Here is a 19,735-nt window from a genome sequence, read left to right on the forward strand (position 1 = left end):
TACAGATTTACCATAGAGTGCCATACTGTTTGTATTTCTTCATAAACTGATGTAAATAAAGTCTAAGACATATTCAGTGACTTGGAAATGTTCATGTATCCATCCCGACTTGTCTGAAGAAAATTGGCAATAAAACGTTTATTTACAGGTAATATACCAAAGCATTCCACTAGTTATGCAGCCGTCATCTTGGCTTTGATATTTTTATTTAATTTATATCAAGTTGTACAGATTTGCATTCAGCTTGAGTTTAATGAAGATAATTTTAGAATTTTTTATTTTTGTATTTCAAATGGGATGAACAAATTGAAATGTGTGAAATAGTAAGTGTCCCAATACTTCTGGAGGGCACTGTACAATCACAAAAAACAAGACGCAAGAGAATTACCAAATGTCCAGCCAACATTTTATAGGTTAGGTTTTTATAGGTAGTGTGAAAAATCTTAAGGCATATTTAAAATAGTTCATCCTTTAAAAATATAGTATATCTTCTTTATGTATTACATATGTTATTACATTATTTATTTACATGACTAATTGCTACATTCACATTAATCAATCAATCAATCAACTTTTTTTTTATATAGCGCCAAATCACAACAAACAGTTGCCCCAAGGCGCTTTACACTGTAAGGCAAGGCCATACAATAATTATGAAAAACCCCAACGGTCAAAACGACCCCCTGTGAGCAAGCACTTGGCTACAGTGGGAAGGAAAAACTCCCTTTTAACAGGAAGAAACCTCCAGCAGAACCAGGCTCAGGGAGGGGCAGTCTTCTGCTGAGACTGGTTGGGGCTGAGGGAAAGAACCAGGAAAAAGACATGCTGTGGAAGGGGGCAGAGATCGATCACTAATGATTAAATGCGGAGTGATGCATACAGAGCAAAAAGAGAAAGAAACAGTGCATCATGGGAACCCCCCCACAGTCTACGTCTAAAGCAGCATAACCAAGGGATAGTCCAGGGTCACCTGATCCAGCCCTAACTATAAGCCTTAGCGAAAAGGAACGTTTTTAAGCCTAATCTTAAAAGTAGAGAGGGTATCTGTCTCCCTGATCTGAATTGGGAGCTGGTTCCACAGGAGAGGAGCCTGAAAGCTGAAGGCTCTGCCTCCCATTCTACTCTTACAAACCCTAGGAACTACAAGTAAGCCTGCAGTCTGAGAGCGAAGCGCTCTAATGGGGTAATATGGTACTACGAGGTCCCTAAGATAAGATGGGACCTGATTATTCAAAACCTTATAAGTAAGAAGAAGAATTTTAAATTCTATTCTAGAATTAACAGGAAGCCAATGAAGAGAGGCCAACACGGGTGAGATATGCTCTCTCCTGCCAGTCCCCGTCAGTACTCTAGCTGCAGCATTTTGAACTAACTGAAGGCTTTTTAGGGAACTTTAAGGACAACCTGATAATAATGAATTACAATAGTCCAGCCTAGAGGAAATAAATGCATGAATTAGTTTTTCAGCATCACTCTGAGACAAGACCTTTCTGATTTTAGAGATATTGCGTAAATGCAAAAAGGCAGTCCTACATATTTGTTTAATATGCGCTTTGAATGACATATCCTGATCAAAAATGACTCCAAGATTTCTCACAGTATTACTAGAGGTCAGGGAAATGCCATCCAGAGTAAAGATCTGGTTAGGGACCATGCTTCTAAGATTTGTGGGGCCAAGTACAATAACTTCAGTTTTATCTGAGTTTAAAAGCAGGAAATTAGAGGTCATCCATGTCTTTATGTCTGTAAGACAATCCTGCAGTTTAGCTAATTGGTGTGTGTCCTCTGGTTTCATGGATAGATAAAGCTGGGTATCATCTGCGTAACAATGAAAATTTAAGCAATACCATCTAATAATACTGCTATAAAGATACATACTATAAAGATATGAATATCTTTGCACAAACCACCCTCCAAATTTAATCCCCTTATCGTTCACAAGGGGCACCCATGTTAAAACATATCTGCTGCTCTGGGAAATGTGTCCAAAGACACACAGATGCAAGTGCGATGACATTCTGTAAGGTCCCATGGACTATGTTTACAGTGATGAGATATAAAAAATATTCAGAGGTATATTTCAACAAGAACTGTCAAAGAATACTGCCATTCATTGCTCAAATCAATTTCCCGCTTGAAAATCTCACTTTAAGTCCATTACTGCGACATCCATGGAAAAATCTATCTTTGCCTATTAGATTCAAATGAATTATTTGCTTTCGACCATGCAGTTTGACAGACATTAGTCAGCGGATGTCTTCATGTTTTTGTTCAGGGTTAGACATATCCCCAGAGATAGACGCCACAATGGTTTTGCTATCCTAAACAATCCATTAAAAAAAAAAATTCTACAAACTATTATTAGAGGAATGAGTCATCAGAACCCCTACCTTGTGTTCAGGACAATCAGAGCAACAGAACTTCAATTACACACACACACTACACTCAGTGAAGATCTAACAACTTTTTCTATTCAACTATAAACATCTCTGTGTGTAATGTGGATGTGTTTGTGCTAGTGTAACATGTACCAGAAGGGGAAGATGACAAGGCGAGTGATTATGAACATTGCAGCAAATACAATGAAGATGTAGTTGCAGGTGTTTCGCCATCCAGCATAGTTGAACATTTTTGCAGACTGTCCAAAAAACAAGGAAGAGAAACAAAAACAAGCTTTAAAAGAACAGCGGCACATAAAGCTGTAGTTTTCGCCACCAGGTGGCAGCAGTGTAAGTTTTTTTTTAACCATTATATAATTATTTAAAATTTTAAGGGCCTCAATGAATATTTTTCAAAACTAAAATTGCAATAAGCATCCATCGTATAAATTATTGATATTATGACACCATCTTGGTAACAAAGATCAAGCCAAAAGAGGTTGTTGGCTAATAAATGTGGGTACATTATTTACTGCACTGACACAATGCTGAAGATATACACTATGTATCACACCATTACACTAAACACAACTAAACTGAAGGTTTTCAATCATAAGTAGGGGGATGGAAAGGAAAACGTAATGAATATAACAAATGGTGCAAGTAGGTATTTTAAACAGTTACCTCAAGGAGGTAATCAGAGGAGTCATGCACTAGCATGATGAGAGTTCCTGCGCGGATGTAGTTGACGCACCAAGAAAAGCTGATGAGAAGGATGGTAGCTACATGGTGGACAATTTGTTCCTTGAAGTCCTAAAGAGACATGACAAATAAGACATGTTACAAATTGTACAGTATATTTTATGCATGCATCTTTGTGTGTGTGTGTGTGTGTGTGTGTGTGTGTATGAGGGGAAGGTTCGAATAGTGTTGGAACACTATGTCTTGTTGGCAAGATTTAATCCACTACACACAGCTCACCCAGGGTGAGCAAAGTCCAAACAGACACAGATTAAGACACGTGCATCAACAGTCTAATGTCCACAACAGATGGCCAATTGATAGCCAGCAGAAAGAGAATTCTGGCTACCACCTGCTTACAGTTGACGATGATGAACATGATTATTATTATTTAATTACTTTCTTTTTCGGTATTCATTCTAATTTAACTGCCCAATTGGACACACTTTCCCCATTCAGTTAAATGGGAAAGTGTGCCCAAACTTTTACATGGATCAAACAAGGTAGCAAAACGTGCAGTGTTACAAGAAGGCAGCAAACACTTCCCTGTCCCGTCTCCATTTATGAGGAACCGTTTAGCAATTTGCACATCACTCTGTGAGCAGTTCCTTCCAGATATACCGCAGCCTTACATTTACAGCTGATAAATAATACTCGTATAGCCTGACCTCTGATGCATAACCAATTCAATTCTACCAGTCTAATCATGTTAATTGGCTCTAAATTAAGTTAAAGTACTTATCATAACCTACATAATAATACCACTTGTACTATGGTAGAAAGTCTTAAGATAATGTTGACAACTCACTTTGCGTTTGACATCGGAAGCCACACTGAATAGAAGAGAGGCATAAAAACCCAGTTCAATCATGTAGTACCAATACTGAGATGGCAGGAGAGTCTGAGGGAGAGGGAGCAGATAATTATGATCAAAAGCCTACATTAATATATATAGCCAGGTGGACAGTCAAATGGACAGATAAGTAATAGTTGGGAATGTGTCTGCTTTTTTGCAGAGTCAGCATGTGTAGCCAGTCTGGAAACACACCAGCACAGGAAATCCTTGCCACATCTCCTTCAGGTCATACAGCCAGGGCTTCTGCAAGGGGAAATAGGATGTGAATGAGACAGCAGGTGTATTTATATCAACTGACTCAGCATGGCAATAAGTCAATGAGTCCTTTCAGACAGTGTGAGCGGAAAGGTTACCACAGGCTACAATGGAGACTGACAGGTTATGTTGACAGGAGAGGTGATAAATGAGGATGTGAATATGCGAGGCAGGGCTGAGGTTAACATGGATGTACTCACATCAATGAGGGCAGCCAGGCCAGCAATGAAAGCAACAAGGTAAAAGGTAAATCTCCAACTGCAAGAAAACAAATAGTTTCTATTTAATCCCGGGAGAAATGAACACAGATGTATTTTCCATTTCATCAACAAAGGCAACACAAACACACACACACAAAAGAGAACTAGGCGGAAACAGATGTCACACAGAATGAACTAATGTGACAATATGGAAATCAACACTGAAAATATCAACTCAAACATGGAACCAAATCAAGGTTGTCACTATCACTGATCTATTGATTGCTTTGAGGATTAATTAGTTCTTTATTTAGTCTACAAAATGCCAAAAAGAAACGATGATGTCACAAATTCTCAGACTCAAATGAAACATGATCAAATTACAGTGCCCTCCAAAAGTATTGGGCTCCTTGGTATTTCACACATTTTAATTTGTTTATGCCATTTCAAATACAAAAGACCCAGCTTCTCAATACAAAAAAAATCTAAAATTATCTTCCTTAAATTCAAACTCAAAGAAAACCTTTACAACTTGATATAAATTAATTAAAAATATAAAAGCCAAGATGATGAGTTGCATAAGTAGTCGACCACTTTGGTATAGCACCTGTAAATAATCAGCTTTATTGCCACTTTTCTTCAGACAAGTCAGGGAATGTATACATGAACATTTCCAAGTCACTGAATATGTCTTAGACTTTATTTACATCAGTTTATGAAGAAATACAAACAGTATGGCACTCTATGGTAAATCTGTGTGGAGTAGATAGTTCTCAAAAACTGAGTGACTGTGCAAGAAGGAGAAGGGTGAGGAAAGCCACCAAGACACCCAGACAACCTAGAAGAAGTTATAGGCTTCTCTGACTGTGACTGGAGATACTGCACATAGTGCATGTTCTGCATTTTGTATCCCCAGTTATACAGCTTCATGATGAAGTGGTACAGAGGAGGATTTTCCTTTACTAAATATCCAATTTAAATTGTAGCTAAACTGTCAAGTCTTCTTTTTTAGAAAATCCTCTTGTCCGTTGCTTGTGAACCCCTGTTGCTAATCACAGGGTCCTGGTGGCCCTTGACCAATTTTGCTTGTTTTGCAGAAATTCCAAAATCCTGAGTTGGTTTTTCACAGCAAGTCACAGCCAGTGCATCTCATATGTATACTTATCTGTCAAGAGCTGTTTTAAACCACTTTTTAAAAAACAGCTAATTTGTACCATAAGACCTATTGAAAGTGTCTTTGAAGGTGTAAACCATTCTGTCATTGATGTAAAGCAGTTTAGAAACAGGTAAAGCAAAAAATAATATATGCGCTAAACTAGTTTCAAACTACTGTGAAAGTGTTTAAAAACAGTCCATTTATTTCTTTTAGTGCCTTTAACAGCCTAAAACCAGTAAAAGCTAGATTACTTGAAATAAAACTGGAACAGGGCAAGTAGAGAAGATGAAATATGTCAGAATTTCATAGGGTTTTTTCAAAGATCAAGAGTTGACTATTATTTTTCTGTCAATCAACAACTCTATTAACTGTTCAATTGGCTTGATAACAGACAACACACATCCAGATCCAAAATCACGACACACAGCATGATGCCTCTTAATATCCTCTCCTGCAGTTGGAGAGGGAGAGAGATTTTCATGTGGAAAAGACAGCAGCAGAGCTACAGAGCAAACACATGGACACACGCATGTTGAAAAATAGAGTGTGACAGTGATACACAAGTGGGAGAAATAACTGAGACAAAAAGCCTGTTGTTTGCAGATGCACAATGGATTGATTCAGCAACGAAATGCTCCAAAATATAAGATAACCAGAGAGTGACAAATATGCAGTGGCATACACAGCTGTGCACACACAAAAGTAAATCATACATGGAACAAAAAATAGCCTTTACACTACAGAGATGTCAGCAGGCATTATGAATGGCACTGACAGTAAGTTCAGCACAGAAGAGTTATACACATTAGATAATAAGAGCAAAGGGACTCGCAGCGGCACGAAGCTCGCTCATGGTACAGGGAGTCCCAAACAGCAAGTGCCAAATTTTGAGTCCACATTGAAACAGGGAATGTCAAAAGTCAAACACTTCCTGGATTGACAGACAAGATCTCACGGAATCTCACAGGAACTCAGTGGCAAGTTCCAAATTTTGAGTCCACAGTGAAACAAGAGATGTCAAATGTTAAACACTTCCTGGTATGGGTGGAGCGAGAGCGGAGGCCAGGGTTGCACTGGACTCCCCTGAAATCTGATTGGACACAGATGACTGACATGTCATGGCACCACACGTCTGGTTGAAGATAAGATAAGACTTTATTGATCTCACAGTGGAGAAATTCACAAGAGCTGCATTTTGAAATCAGTGAGACATATCGACTGCTAGGTTCCTAGTTTAGTATTGACGAGTAAACTACCATATTTTATACAAGAAATGAGGTCCAGGTTGTTAAAAGCAGCACTGTGTGTGTTCTTCCAGTTATTTTTAAATGAGCAGGCAGCTGTTGATTAAATAACCTCTTAATTTTGCTGTCTGAGTGACATGCCAGTCACACAACTTTAGATAAATAAATCTAAAGATATCTTCCTTAAACTCAAACTGAAAGTAAATCTCTACAACTTGATATAAATTAATTAAATATATAAAAACCTGCTTCCTGAGGTTTTAGCCATGCTAATGCTTCCCTAAAGCATTTGCTCAAAAAAAAAAAAAACAGTCTGAAGGACCTACATGACATGGTGAGATGATGAAGAGCTTTGCTCATTCATGTCTGCGACATATATATATTAAATTAAAAGATCACTGACGAGTGCATTTGTGCAATCTGCAACATAACATTATATAGCTCCCTATGCATCAGTCATCTTATCTGCCTGAGGTCATTTATGCGATGTTTATAAACATGTGTAACAATCTATTACTAATCTGATATTAATTAAATCTGCGAGATTTAACTAATATCATAAGACTTTTCATGTTATCGTGATGTTAATTTAACTCTCAATTTATGCCTCCAACTGTACACTCATAAAACATAACCGACAGTGGTGATAGAGTGGCTACTGCCAAAGACTGATGCTAATGAGTATGTGAACAATGTGTGTTGGTGGATTTGTGTGTGAGTGGAGATTAGGAACACAAGCACGATAGCAGCAGAATGGTATCAGAGCCTACGTGAAAATAAAAGATTGCATTTACCCACGTTTCACAGAAGACAGATGAGCAAAAGAGAAACAACTGTTTCACCCAGCTCGAGCCATATATATGATTAAGAAAGTGTGCGTGACTGTGTGCTTACCTGGCTTCTCTAAACTTTTTAAGCAGACTTGGTCTGTCCTGGTTCCTCCGTCTCCTGAACCATCGCTGTACTTGTCTTTCGGAGCAGCCGGTCTGCTTGCATAGACTCACTACGGAAGTCTGGGATTAGTAAAAACAGGTCAGACTGAATCACTTAATTTTCTGAAAACATACATGACTGTCTATTAGAGTGCATGTATATACGTCTACCTGTGTGGGGTTTTTGGTAATGCTACAGTAGTAAGACTCCAGTGTGGGGTTGTGAGGAGCTTTGAGCCGCACTGTCTCTTTCACCCCTAGAAGAGATGCCAGTGGTGTTGCAACTGTCCTGAAACAACATTATTATTAATAAAAATAATAATAAAGTTGATGAGGTAGAGACGGGTATGAAATGCAAAGAAATTTAAATGAGAAGTTAAAACTGAGAAGTCGAAGCAAAGACAGTCATTAAGGCCCTGCCACACATTGAGAATTTATCCAATGTATGCCGACCATAGTAAAAACGCTGGCATACATGAGCATACGTCTAATAAATTAGCAGCTGTCACACCTTGACGATTTAGCCAGCATATGCTGACAGCCCAGTTTCCACTGAGTGGTTTGGATCAGTACTACACGGTATGGTGCGGGTCAGAACTGTTAAGTCTGGCTTGGGTTGCATTTCCACCACCGGCAGAACCCTTTTGTTTGGTTGGTGCAACACAAGAGCAACTGCAAGAGCAGGCCATCGAGCACGCGTACACTGTTGCACAACCTCTCTTCTCCACATGGAGGCAAAACAGGGTAATTTAACTTTTTTTTTGTCTTTGTGGATCGTGGGATTTATTATCATAGAGTGCAGACTGCTGCAGACTGATGACCGTGATAAACACTGACGTGAATGAATGAGGCGCTGTGACTCTCAACTTTTAAAATAAGTTAATTGTCTTGTTGTGGTGCAAAGAGCTGGCATTCTCTGGTTCAGGCTGAGAAACGCACCTGGAGCAGAAAAGGGACTTGCTTTAAAATGCTGTTTCTTCAGCCACGACAAGGAATAGTATTTTTAAAGTATTTTCAGATTCTTGGATCTGATCATCAAATCATCTAAAACCACCAAATCTCAGTGGGACTGCGAAGGTAAAGAAATAGCTGAAGGAAGATAAAGATGGAGGGATCCCTGAACTTCTTACAGCAGCTGAAGACGCAGTTCTCCTGGCATTGCAAACCATCTTTGCTTCCATTTGGGAAAGAAGTACCATCACAGACTGGAAGAAAGGAATTTTTGTTCCTCTCTGGAAAGTAAATGTTGATTGCGTGGACTGCACCACCTACAGCTGTATTACACTGCTCTCTACAAGGTACTTGCAAGTGTCACATTCAATAGGATTTCATGTCAGCTGTTCACTGCTCAGCAATCAGAGCAGTCTGGATTCACATCCAAGAAGTCAATCATCACTCATCCTTGCTCTGCCAGTACTCACTGAATGCAAGCATCAATATTGGCAGTGTTTCTTAGTGGCCTCTGTTGATTATTATAAAGCGTGTGATTCAGTGGATCAGAATGCTTTGTACGACATCCAAAAAATCATGAAATCCTCAATAGGTTGTTGGACACCATAGCCAGACATTGTGAATTGTGAGTGCTGGACGGAGTGGAGGTTGAGTGTCTGACTTCTTCCCAATGAATTCCGGCATTCTTCCAAGATGTGTTCTCTTTCTAATCTGCTTGTTTTCACTTTCTTGTGTCATCCATGCATTTTTAATGTATTTACAATTATATTATGTACTTACACTGAACTTACTAAATAAAATCATGCATGCACGCATACATGTTCAAACATTCTTCCTACATTGTTCAGTGTTAGCTAATATCCACAGTTTCTCCAAAAATATTAGTCCAATCAATGTTCTGTTTTGGCAGCGGTCATCCTTGACCTAAAATACATAAGCATACAAAACGGCAAATGTCAGCTCTTCCCAGTTTCTCCGTGCTCAAAGCCATACACGCATGTACACATATATGCACATAGAGGCCAAATGCAATATATAGATAGGTAATGAGGAAGGCAGATTTATACTGGTAAAAGGTAAAACAGACCCATTTATGCCCCCACAGATAAACAAGTAAAAAGACTGCTATTAAATTCAGGACTTATGGCTGTCTTTGCACGAGTCAGCCCCAGGATTTACCTTTTACTCCTCTCGACATTCAGTGTACTCAAGGACTGACTACTGTTTTATGTATAACAGGGACTTAAATAGGGTTAAAAACTGCAGAATATGCAAAAGAGATTTCTCTGACCACTGGAGTTTATTTAACATTACATTTAGATGGGAGACGGAGGAAAACATAGTGGAGATTAAACACTGGCATGTTGAATGATCCCACTTTTATTAAGGAAATGACAACAGATTTTAATCAGTATCTGCAGGACAATAATAACGGGGAGAAAAACCCTAGTATCTTCTGGGATGCAGCTAAGGCTGTCCTTAGGGGAAAAATAACGGCTAGGTCAACCATGCTTAAGAAGAAAAATGCACAAGAACTGTCACAATTACAGGATACGTTAAAGGCTTTGGAACAGAAACATTTGAGGAATAAAATAAAAATAAATAAAAATATTACTGCATCTCAGCAAATCAGACAGATTAAGCAGGAAATAAATATTAGGCGAAGAAGTGGAGAAAAATATACAGTTTATGAAACAGAGATATTCCAAGGCAGGACCTAAAGCAGATAAACTCTGAGCATGGTGGATCAGAAAACAAGCTGAAAATACCATCCATAAAATTAGAGACCCTAAAAACAATAAACTGGTAACTGATTTGGATAAAATTCAAAAAGCATTTGAAACATACTATAAATCTTCATACAGCCAGGTTACACATGCTGATGAAAATGAGATAACTGATGTTTTGGATTCGTTCGACCTGCCTTCGATCGTTAGGGAGGCAAATAACACGTTAATCTCTTTAATAACTTGTGAGGAAATAGATGAGGCTAGTTCCCTCCCGAATGGTATAAAACTACGAGGGGAAGCATTCTACCTTTATTGGAAACTAGGCTGAACTTTTCTGAAAGGAGGATTGGCACCTCCCTCCTGGAAGGAGGCCTTCATATCTGTGATACCAAAGGAAGGAAAAGATAAACAGACTGTAAATCTTATTGGCCAATAAGCGTTTTGAATTTGGACTACAAATTATACACAACCATCCTAGTACAGAGAATGGACTCTGTAATGCCTTCAGTAATTGATGATGACCAAACTGGTTTTCTGAAAAATAGACAAACTCACGATAACATTAGCAGAGTCCTGCATATCATCGTACAGAATAGTAAGGGGGAAAGAGTTCAATTATTCTTAGCCTTGATGCAGAAAAAGCTTATGATTCAGTATGTTGGGATTTTCTATTTAGCAATGAAAAGATTTGGTTTCTGCAGTGACCTTTATAAAGTATATCCAAACTCTTTACTCCTCTCCTACTGCAAGAATTAAAATTAACGGTAGTCTCTCCAACCCTATAACCTTAGAATGTGGTGGGGGTGTCAGCAAGTGCAAATCTCTTTGTTTATCAAACCCCTAGCCCAAGCTATACGTGAGGAAATGGCATTAAGGGGTATGTTAATAGGCGAGGAGGTATATAAAGAATGTAATGTAAGTAATATCATTTGCCATAAAATTATTATAAGTACACCTCTGCATAACATTGTATCCTTATTAACATTGTTTTTAGTCTGACAGAAAAAATTTAAAATGCATCACTTTGCTTGCAACTTGAAAACAAATGTCATTCTTAATTAAACTAAAAACATTTTTTGACTGATAGCCATTTGATACTGAAAAATAAAATTAAATAAAATCAATAATAAATTCAAATTGATCTGAACACTAACTCAGGAGCGCAATATATAAAACACTTTAACAGACAAAACAAAAATGAATATAACAATTTGTGCTGATTTCTTTATGATTATTTTTATTTTTGCAGCGCCATCCAACATGACAGAGACCATGTTAACTGCTGCTCAGCTCCTCTGCTTTGGTTTGGGGTTTTTTGCCCTGAGCAATTTGGTACACCACCTTATATGATGCTAATGGTGCTCGCTGGTTTACTGAAGCAGCATTCACAAAGCGGGATGATTGCTGGCAATATTCGGCATGTGTTCGCTGAAAAAAAATTCAAGCAGCTTATCAGCATGATTGGGGTGTAATGTCTTTAAGTGATGCCTTAATTTATTTGGATTCATGCTGTCCGCTGCCAACATTTTAAGACACGCCAGTCTTTCCTCCTCTTCCACCGTAGTCACAGTGAAGCCAAGTGCTACATAGAGCTGCGTTCCATTATGCTAGAGTCCTCAATACTCCCTGTGCACACTCTGACAATGACAGCACCACTGCCACCTACTGTAGTGGATGTGCAATTACACTTTATGCTAGTACAGGAAAAAAAAAACGTTCCTCACGGTCATACGCTCCCCCCCTGGCATCACACCGCGCACACACACACACCCTCCCCCCCAGGGGGGGACGCCCCACTATTTTAGAAGGACTGGTGCAACCCATCGCATTGTGCTAAATAGAAAAGCATTGAGGTGACTCTCAGATACACCAATCCAGTCTAGGCTTGGCCATGCAGCCCTAGAGAAAGAACATTTTATGACAACCAATCAGTGGGTTAATCTGACATTGAAAACCTGAAAAGAACTGGTGAGGTAGTTACAACTTCAGCAACAGAAAAAAATTTACAACCCCAATTCCAATGAAGTGGGGTCGTTGTGTAAAATGTACATAAAACAGAATACAATGATTTGCAAATCCTCTTCAACCTATATTCAATTGAATACACCACAAAGACAAGATATTTAATGTTCAAATGGATAAACTTTGTTTTTGTGCAAATATTTGCTCATTTTGAAATGGATGCCTGCAACACGTTTCAAAAAAGCTGGGACAGTGGTATGTTTACCCTTTCGTTCAAAGAACTCTCAATAAGCGTTTGGGAATTGAGGACACTAACTGTGAGTGTGTCATGATTGGGTATAAAAGGAGCATCCCCAAAAGGCTCAGCTGTTCACAAAGAAAGATGGGGCAAGGCTCACCACTTTGTGAGCAACTGCATGAAAAAAATAGTCCAACAGTTTAAGAACAATGTTTCTCAATGTTCAATTGCAAGGAATTTAGGGATTCCATCATCTACAGTCCATAATATAATCAGAAGATTCAGAGAATCTGGAGAACTTTCTACACATAAGCGGCAAGGCCGAAAACCAACATTGAATCCCTGTGACCTTCGATCCCTCAGGCGGCACTGCATTAAAAACCAACATCATTGTGTAAAGCAGGGTGCTCAAGTTCGGTCCTCGAGAGCTACCTTCCTGATACTCTTAGTTGTCTCCCTGCTCCAACACACCTGAATCCAATGAAAGACTCGTTAGCAGGCTTTTAATGAGCCTTTCATTGGATTCAGGTGTGTTGGAGCAGGGAGACAACTAAGAGTATCAGGAAGGTAGCTCTCGAGGACCGAACTTGAGCACCCCTGGTGTAAAGGATCTTACCGCGTGGGCTCAGGAACACTTCAGAAAACCACTGTCAGTTAACATAGTTCATTGTTACATCTACAAGTGCAAGTTAAAAACTCTACCATGCAAAGCGAAAGCCATACAGCAACAACATCCAGAAACACCGCTGTCTTCTCTGGGCCCGAGCTCATTTGAAATGGACAGACGCAAAGTGGAAAAGTGTGCTGTGGTCTGATGAGTCCACATTTCAAATTTACCAGTTTGAACATTAAATATCTTGTCTTTGTGGTGTATTCAATTGAATATAGGTTGAAGAGGATTTGCAAATCATTGTATTCTGTTTTTATTTACATTTTACACAATGTCCCAACTTCATTGGAATTGGGGTTGTGGGCGACCAGCGTATGACCCCGATTTCTTACCTGCCTCTCAAAACATTAGATTTAGACAGTGGGTACTTCATAGTCTTACTGCTACGATCATCGGCATCAATTTGACCAGTTAACACTCAGCCTAGGCTCATGTGTCATACATCATACTGACAAAGTGAGGAACCTTGGGGTAATTTTTGATCCTTCATTGTCCTTTGGCCTCCATATTAGAAATATTACTAGGACTGCTTTCTTCCACCTGCGAAATATAGCGAAGATTCGTCCCATCCTGTCTATGGCTGATGCTGAGACCCTGATCCATGCGTTCATCTCTTCTAGATTGGACTACTGCAATGTTCTATTTTCTGGTTTACCGCAGTCTAGCATTAGGGCTCTCCAATTGGTTCAAAATGCTGCAGCCAGATGTTTGACACGAAGCAGAAAGTTCGACCGCATTACACCCATTTTGGCATCTCTTCACTGGCTTCCTGTCCCAGTGAGATCAGATTTTAAGGTTCTGCTACTAACCTATAAAATTATTCATTGACTGGCACCTACCTACCTAGATGACCTAATTAAACCTTACGTGCCGGCCCTGGCTTTACGTTCTCAGGGTGCAGGACTACTTTGTGTCCCTAGGGTGAATAAGAAGTCTGCGGGTCACAGAGCTTTCTCTTATCGTGCTCGTTCTGTGGAATGGTCTCCCTGCGTCAATAAAACAATCAGATTCTGTGGAGACTTTCAAGTCGACTTAAGACGCACTTCTTTTCTCTTTCATATGGCTAGCATACTGGTACAGTTTTGTTTTACGCTTTTTACTCTTAATTCATGTTATTAGTAATTGGAGCGGGCCGCGGCCTCAACTTTACCTAAATTCTGGGTCTTTTAGTGAAGCTTAGGGCTAGCAGCTAGCGATCACCTTAGTATTTTTTCTGTTATTCTTGTTGTTTAATGCTGACAAATTATACAGTATTGGTTGGTAAGGTTAGACCTTACCTGTGTGAAGCGCCTTGAGGCAACTCTGTTGTGATTTGGCGCTATATAAAGGAAAATAAATTGAAACTGAATTGAATTGCTACATGTACGGTTATTGAAAAGTCTAAACCTATGGCTTTTGACACTTTATGTAAGACTTATGGTCTGGAGAAACAAGATTTGTTCAGGCACTTGCAACTTTGTGGCTATATTGGTAAAAAAAAAATAAACACTTGCACCATTAGAGACTTTTCAACTGTTACCATTTTCATTAATGCATTAATGCACACTTCTCTGGAAGTAACAAAGCTCTTATAAGTAAACTGTATCAATGTTTGCTCAGTCTTAAAAAGGATTCAACAAACTACACTGAACAAAAATATAAATGCAACTTTTGTTTTGGTTCACATTTTTCATAAACTGAACTCAAATATCTGAAACATTTTCTATATGCACAAAAGACCCATTTCTCTCAAATATTGTTCACAAATCTTTCTAAATCTCTGTTGGTGAGCACTTCTCCTTTGCCGAGATAATCCATCCCACCTCACAGGTGTGGCATATCAAGATGCTGATTAGACAGCATGATTATTGCACAGGTGTGCCTTAGGCTGGCCACAATAAAAGGACACTGTATATGCAATTGGACTGATATGTGAACTGGAAGGAATACGGGGGGGGGGCACAGACTTGATGTGCTCCATGACCAGCCATTCAAAGCACTTCATGAGGATGGGGGTGAGTGCAACTGGATGGTAGTCACTGAAGTCAGAGTGTGAGGACTTCTTTGGAACCAGGATGATGGTGGTGGCCTTGAGGCATGTGGGGACTACTGCCTGACTCAGTGAGATGTTAAAGATGTCTGTGAAGACATCTGCTAATCTCCCGCACAGTCCCTCAGAACATGGCCAGGTATGGTGTCAGCACCATAAGGTTTGCAAGTTCTCCTAACACTGTCCATAAACAGTATGATCACGTGTTCGTCTGAAGGTGGGGGAGACTTCTGCTCAGGCATGGTGCTGAGTGCCTCAAAACAAGCAAAGAACCCATTCAGCTCATTCAGCAGAGAGGTGGAGGACAGTGGACATACAGAAGGGTTACAACTATCTGGGAATCCCAGAAGCCAGTGGGAACCCTGATGAAGATGCAAGAAGCTCAGCCACAGCCAAATACCTCCAGAAGGTAAGACAGGTGCTGAGAAGCCAGCTCAGTGGTAGGAATAAGATCTGACCCATCAGTCGGGTCAGTACTTGGTAGCCAACAAGAGCAAGGAGTTCAAGCATGTGCAGTCATGATGCGCACGTTATTTATTGAAATCATTTCTTTAGGTTTTCTCGTTTTTCAGTGCTGAAATATTTTGTGATGCTGATATCTTTTTGGGAGATCAAAGGTTCACATCTTCAAGATGCTAGTGCTTCCAGTCTTACAGTATGTTTGTGAGACCATACAATAAGATAATGACTTGATGTCTTTGGTACTCAGAACCTGTGAAAATTACATGGGTACTGATGGAAGGGACTCAAATGAGGAGTACTATTTATATTGTGATGGAAACTGAGGTATGATATTATGACCACGTGGTGCACTTTCCTGAGTCTGAACCAGCTCACAGGTATCTCAGTACTGAGGATACTAGCAGCTAAAAAATGTCAAGGGGGTGTCCCATGTACCACCTGGCTGCAGTGGTGCTCTTGAGAGATGTGGATGGACTGGGGGGTCTCTGAGTGGCAGAAAATCAGCCGATCCAGAATGGATGCTGCACTAGCACGTGCATGGCTTAACTAAGAAGATTTTCCATTTTTTGTTTTGTTTTATGATTTGAAAAAAAAAAATCCTACAATTTCTACTCATGACTATACATTAATACTTACAGATTATGAAAGCAATGTTGAATCAGACAAACTACATTGCCTATAACTGATCCCTCACATATAAGAATGTCTCAGGAAAACACATTTTTCATCACAGCCCTGAATATGCCTGCTTTTTTACATTAATATTTCTGTTTGCTCTGTTGTCTTCTAAATCAAATTTCCTATTTGCCTACTGTATAATATCCAATGTATGTGGAAGGGAGGTAGGACAGGATAGAAATGAAACAAAGGAGGAAGCAATTTAGCAAAATCAATAAAACAAAAGTAATGACTGTGGTTTCAAAAAGAATTGCTACTGGAAACAAAAAAGTGTATTTGTGTGAGTAACAATGAAGCACTTAAAATAATTTACCTTCACCTATTTTAGGGCAATGATTAAATATTTTTTTAAGAGAAAAACATAACAGCAAAGCACTGCATACAGGAAGTAAAATAAAATAATTACAGGTCACACAAAAAATGTGTAGACTGAAGAAGAAGAGGGAGAGAGGAAGTAGAGAACACAGAAAAAGAAAAGTAAAGAGAGCAACAGAGTAAGAACTGAGCAACAAAACATTTTGGCAAATAGACACAGATATGGAAGACAAACAATACAAAAAATGGACTATACCTTTCAAAGATCTGACGGATAATGAGAAACACAAGAGCGATGGGCAGAGCCACCCACAGGTCGCATCCTTTGGCATATACTCGACCATCCCGATCCTCAAGGTCAGCCCAGCCCAGACCCTCTGGGAACCACAGCCACTCCTGCCAGAACCATTCACTCAGCTCCGATAGCATCCTGCAATACAAGACATGCAGTATGGGTTCACCGGACTGACAAACTAAATTCTCAAAATGCACAGTTACTTTTGGCAGGCTCTATACACTGAAATACAAATAAATGACTCCCATAAAAACTTAAACATAAGAAGTCTGTGGAATATTTGTTTAATGGCATCTGGTATACAGGCTTCATTATGCACTGCATATATCTAGTCTTTGTCTTTATACAAATAAAACAACACAGACATCATGATGACAAATGCACGTGAGGAAAAAAAAAAAATCAGGTCATGTCTGGGAGACTGCGTTAATGTCTCACATCACCACACTACAGACCCACCATAAGTGCTGGACAGCAGTGCTAGGGATGGGTATCGAGAACCGGTTCCTTTCGGGTATCGTTAAGAATTGATTCGATCCACCGACATCAATAAGCTTTGTGCTTAACGATTCTGTTATCGGTCCTTCAGAGTGGCCGTTGTTTTGGCGGGTGTTTGTCAGGAAAATGATCATTTCTCTACATTGATTACAGACCCTGCAGCGGGTCCTTAATCAACTTTTCTGCAGCGCGGCTTTGCTTTGAACCTTGAACCAATCGAAGCGTGGTTCGCAGATTGAAGCAATGATTGCTTCGTTTATTTCTTTCTTTCGCTTAATTTTCCCCCGCTAAAACCCTAAAGAGCATACGTCTGTGAGTATTATTTACCTTTTCTATGTTAAACCGACCTGTTATGGTCTTCTGAAACAGTTGATAGATGTATTTTATAACTTAAAAACGGGAGCGATGCTAACGCGTTAGCATGTCTATGGCATTTTCAATGTTAAAAGTTAGCATTTAGCAATTGCAGCTGTCATCACGTCCGGTTGCATTTGTTTTCAAATTGTAGTATTCCTTAAATTTATTTTTGCTTATATATTAATAATCTAATGATTATTATATACAATTTTAGAGAAAGACAAAAAGAACCTGAATAGAAACACAACAGAAAATATATAATATCAACATAAATAAATAAATACAGAAATAAATAAGTGTTTCCTGTGAACACCGAGTGACTCTTACACCTCCATTTCATCCCGGTCTTATTTAAGTTTAATGACAGTTTGTTTCGGTCAAACCATATTTTCAGTTTGTTAATTTCTTCAGTGATTTCCTCCAGAACTATCTGCCAAACTAGAAAACTGCTCCATCCTAGTAAGAGCAGAATACTACTGGAATGAATTTGAATAAGGAAAGTTGTATATTTTTTTTCTCACCTAAATGGATTCAGTACTCACTCCAGTTTATTGTCTGGAATAGTCCCAGATTGCATTTCAGAGCTTCTAGAATTCAAACATTTTCGTGCAGGTGGTGTTGGGGGGTAATTTGGGGTTTCAGCTTTCAGTTTTTGACCACTTTCATCCCTGAATATGAGTTGTGATTCACTTTTGTGCGGATTAAAGTTACTAACTGGGACTCCTGTCTTGTTGCGAGAAAGAAACGAGAATCATCCTCTGTTCACACAGCTCCAAACGTTGCGTGGCTCTCTGACAAGTCAAGATAGAATGATAGAATTCAGTCTAAATTAATAACTTCAAAGTGAAACACAGTTTTATTTTTATTTATGTCCAGAGATCAAGGATACAGTGACTAATTTCATATTTATTTACTTTAAGACTCAAGGAAATACATAGAAAACCTGTAAAGCCTACTTTTAGTACAAAATTCACGAGGTATCGATAAGGGAACAACACAGGGATTCGATAAGGAATCGGATCGATAAGCAGAATCGATAGATAAAACCTTATCAATACCCATCCCTAATCCAGACACACAGCCACACCATCCCAACCTCTTGTATGCAGCCATCTAGCTACAGCCAGGTGATGAACAGCTGTCCCCTTGGCCTGCCCAGAAAAATGTGCAAAATAGTCAAAATGTCTTTGCAGACATCCCCTCACAATGGAATTGGTAGTCCAAACCAGATTCAACCAAAGTAACCATTAGTTTGACAAAGTCATTCCAGCTGTACCTGAGGATACTCCCAAGAGACATAATACTAAAGGCATCCAGTTGTCATCTTTGGCCATTCGTTAGCATCCAAGAGTCACAACAACACGGGAAGACATGAAGCACAGGATCCCCAAGACTTGGAACTTTGTTGCAAAGGTATTGGCATCACTAAACACCTCTGTTCAGTGACTTCATGACTCAATAATCTCTTCTCAGGTGTCTCTTGATCTCAAAGGCCAAGGACTCACAAAAATGTCACTGCAGAGATAAGTGAACGTCTCTTCAAGAAACAGTTCTTATAGCTATGTCCAAGAAGTCATTGCCTATTATATAATGCCTGAATAGATCCTTGCCATTTGATTGGTGGTTTGTATGTCACATGATATCAGTGGTGTAGTCTACATTTTTGAAGTGGGTAGACTGTGTTTTTTGCCCGTCATCACCCCCGTGCGTATGCGCCCCCGGTTATTAACATTTTTAACACCATAACAATCTATACTTTCCATCTGATCATTTATTTTCTATATTTGC

At 39.2% G+C, this 19,735-nt stretch overlaps 1 protein-coding gene across 1 annotated transcript in view; it reads right to left on the bottom strand.

Moving 5' to 3' along the window:
- Positions 1 to 19,246, bottom strand: part of LOC117513477 (aryl hydrocarbon receptor nuclear translocator-like) — a 50,606-nt gene extending 31,360 nt beyond the window's left edge. The window contains exons 1-5 of the mRNA XM_034173657.1: positions 19,224 to 19,246; positions 17,054 to 17,227; positions 15,522 to 15,588; positions 12,807 to 12,811; positions 7,725 to 7,728 (exon numbers count right to left, since the gene is read on the bottom strand). Coding sequence (XP_034029548.1) covers positions 7,725 to 7,728; positions 12,807 to 12,811; positions 15,522 to 15,588; positions 17,054 to 17,227; positions 19,224 to 19,246 — 273 coding nt within the window. The remainder of the gene's footprint in view (positions 1 to 7,724; positions 7,729 to 12,806; positions 12,812 to 15,521; positions 15,589 to 17,053; positions 17,228 to 19,223) is intronic.
- Positions 19,247 to 19,735: the final 489 nt, after the last annotated feature.

Source organism: Thalassophryne amazonica, chromosome 7, assembly GCF_902500255.1.
Source record: "Thalassophryne amazonica chromosome 7, fThaAma1.1, whole genome shotgun sequence".
NCBI classification, from domain to species: domain Eukaryota; kingdom Metazoa; phylum Chordata; class Actinopteri; order Batrachoidiformes; family Batrachoididae; genus Thalassophryne; species Thalassophryne amazonica.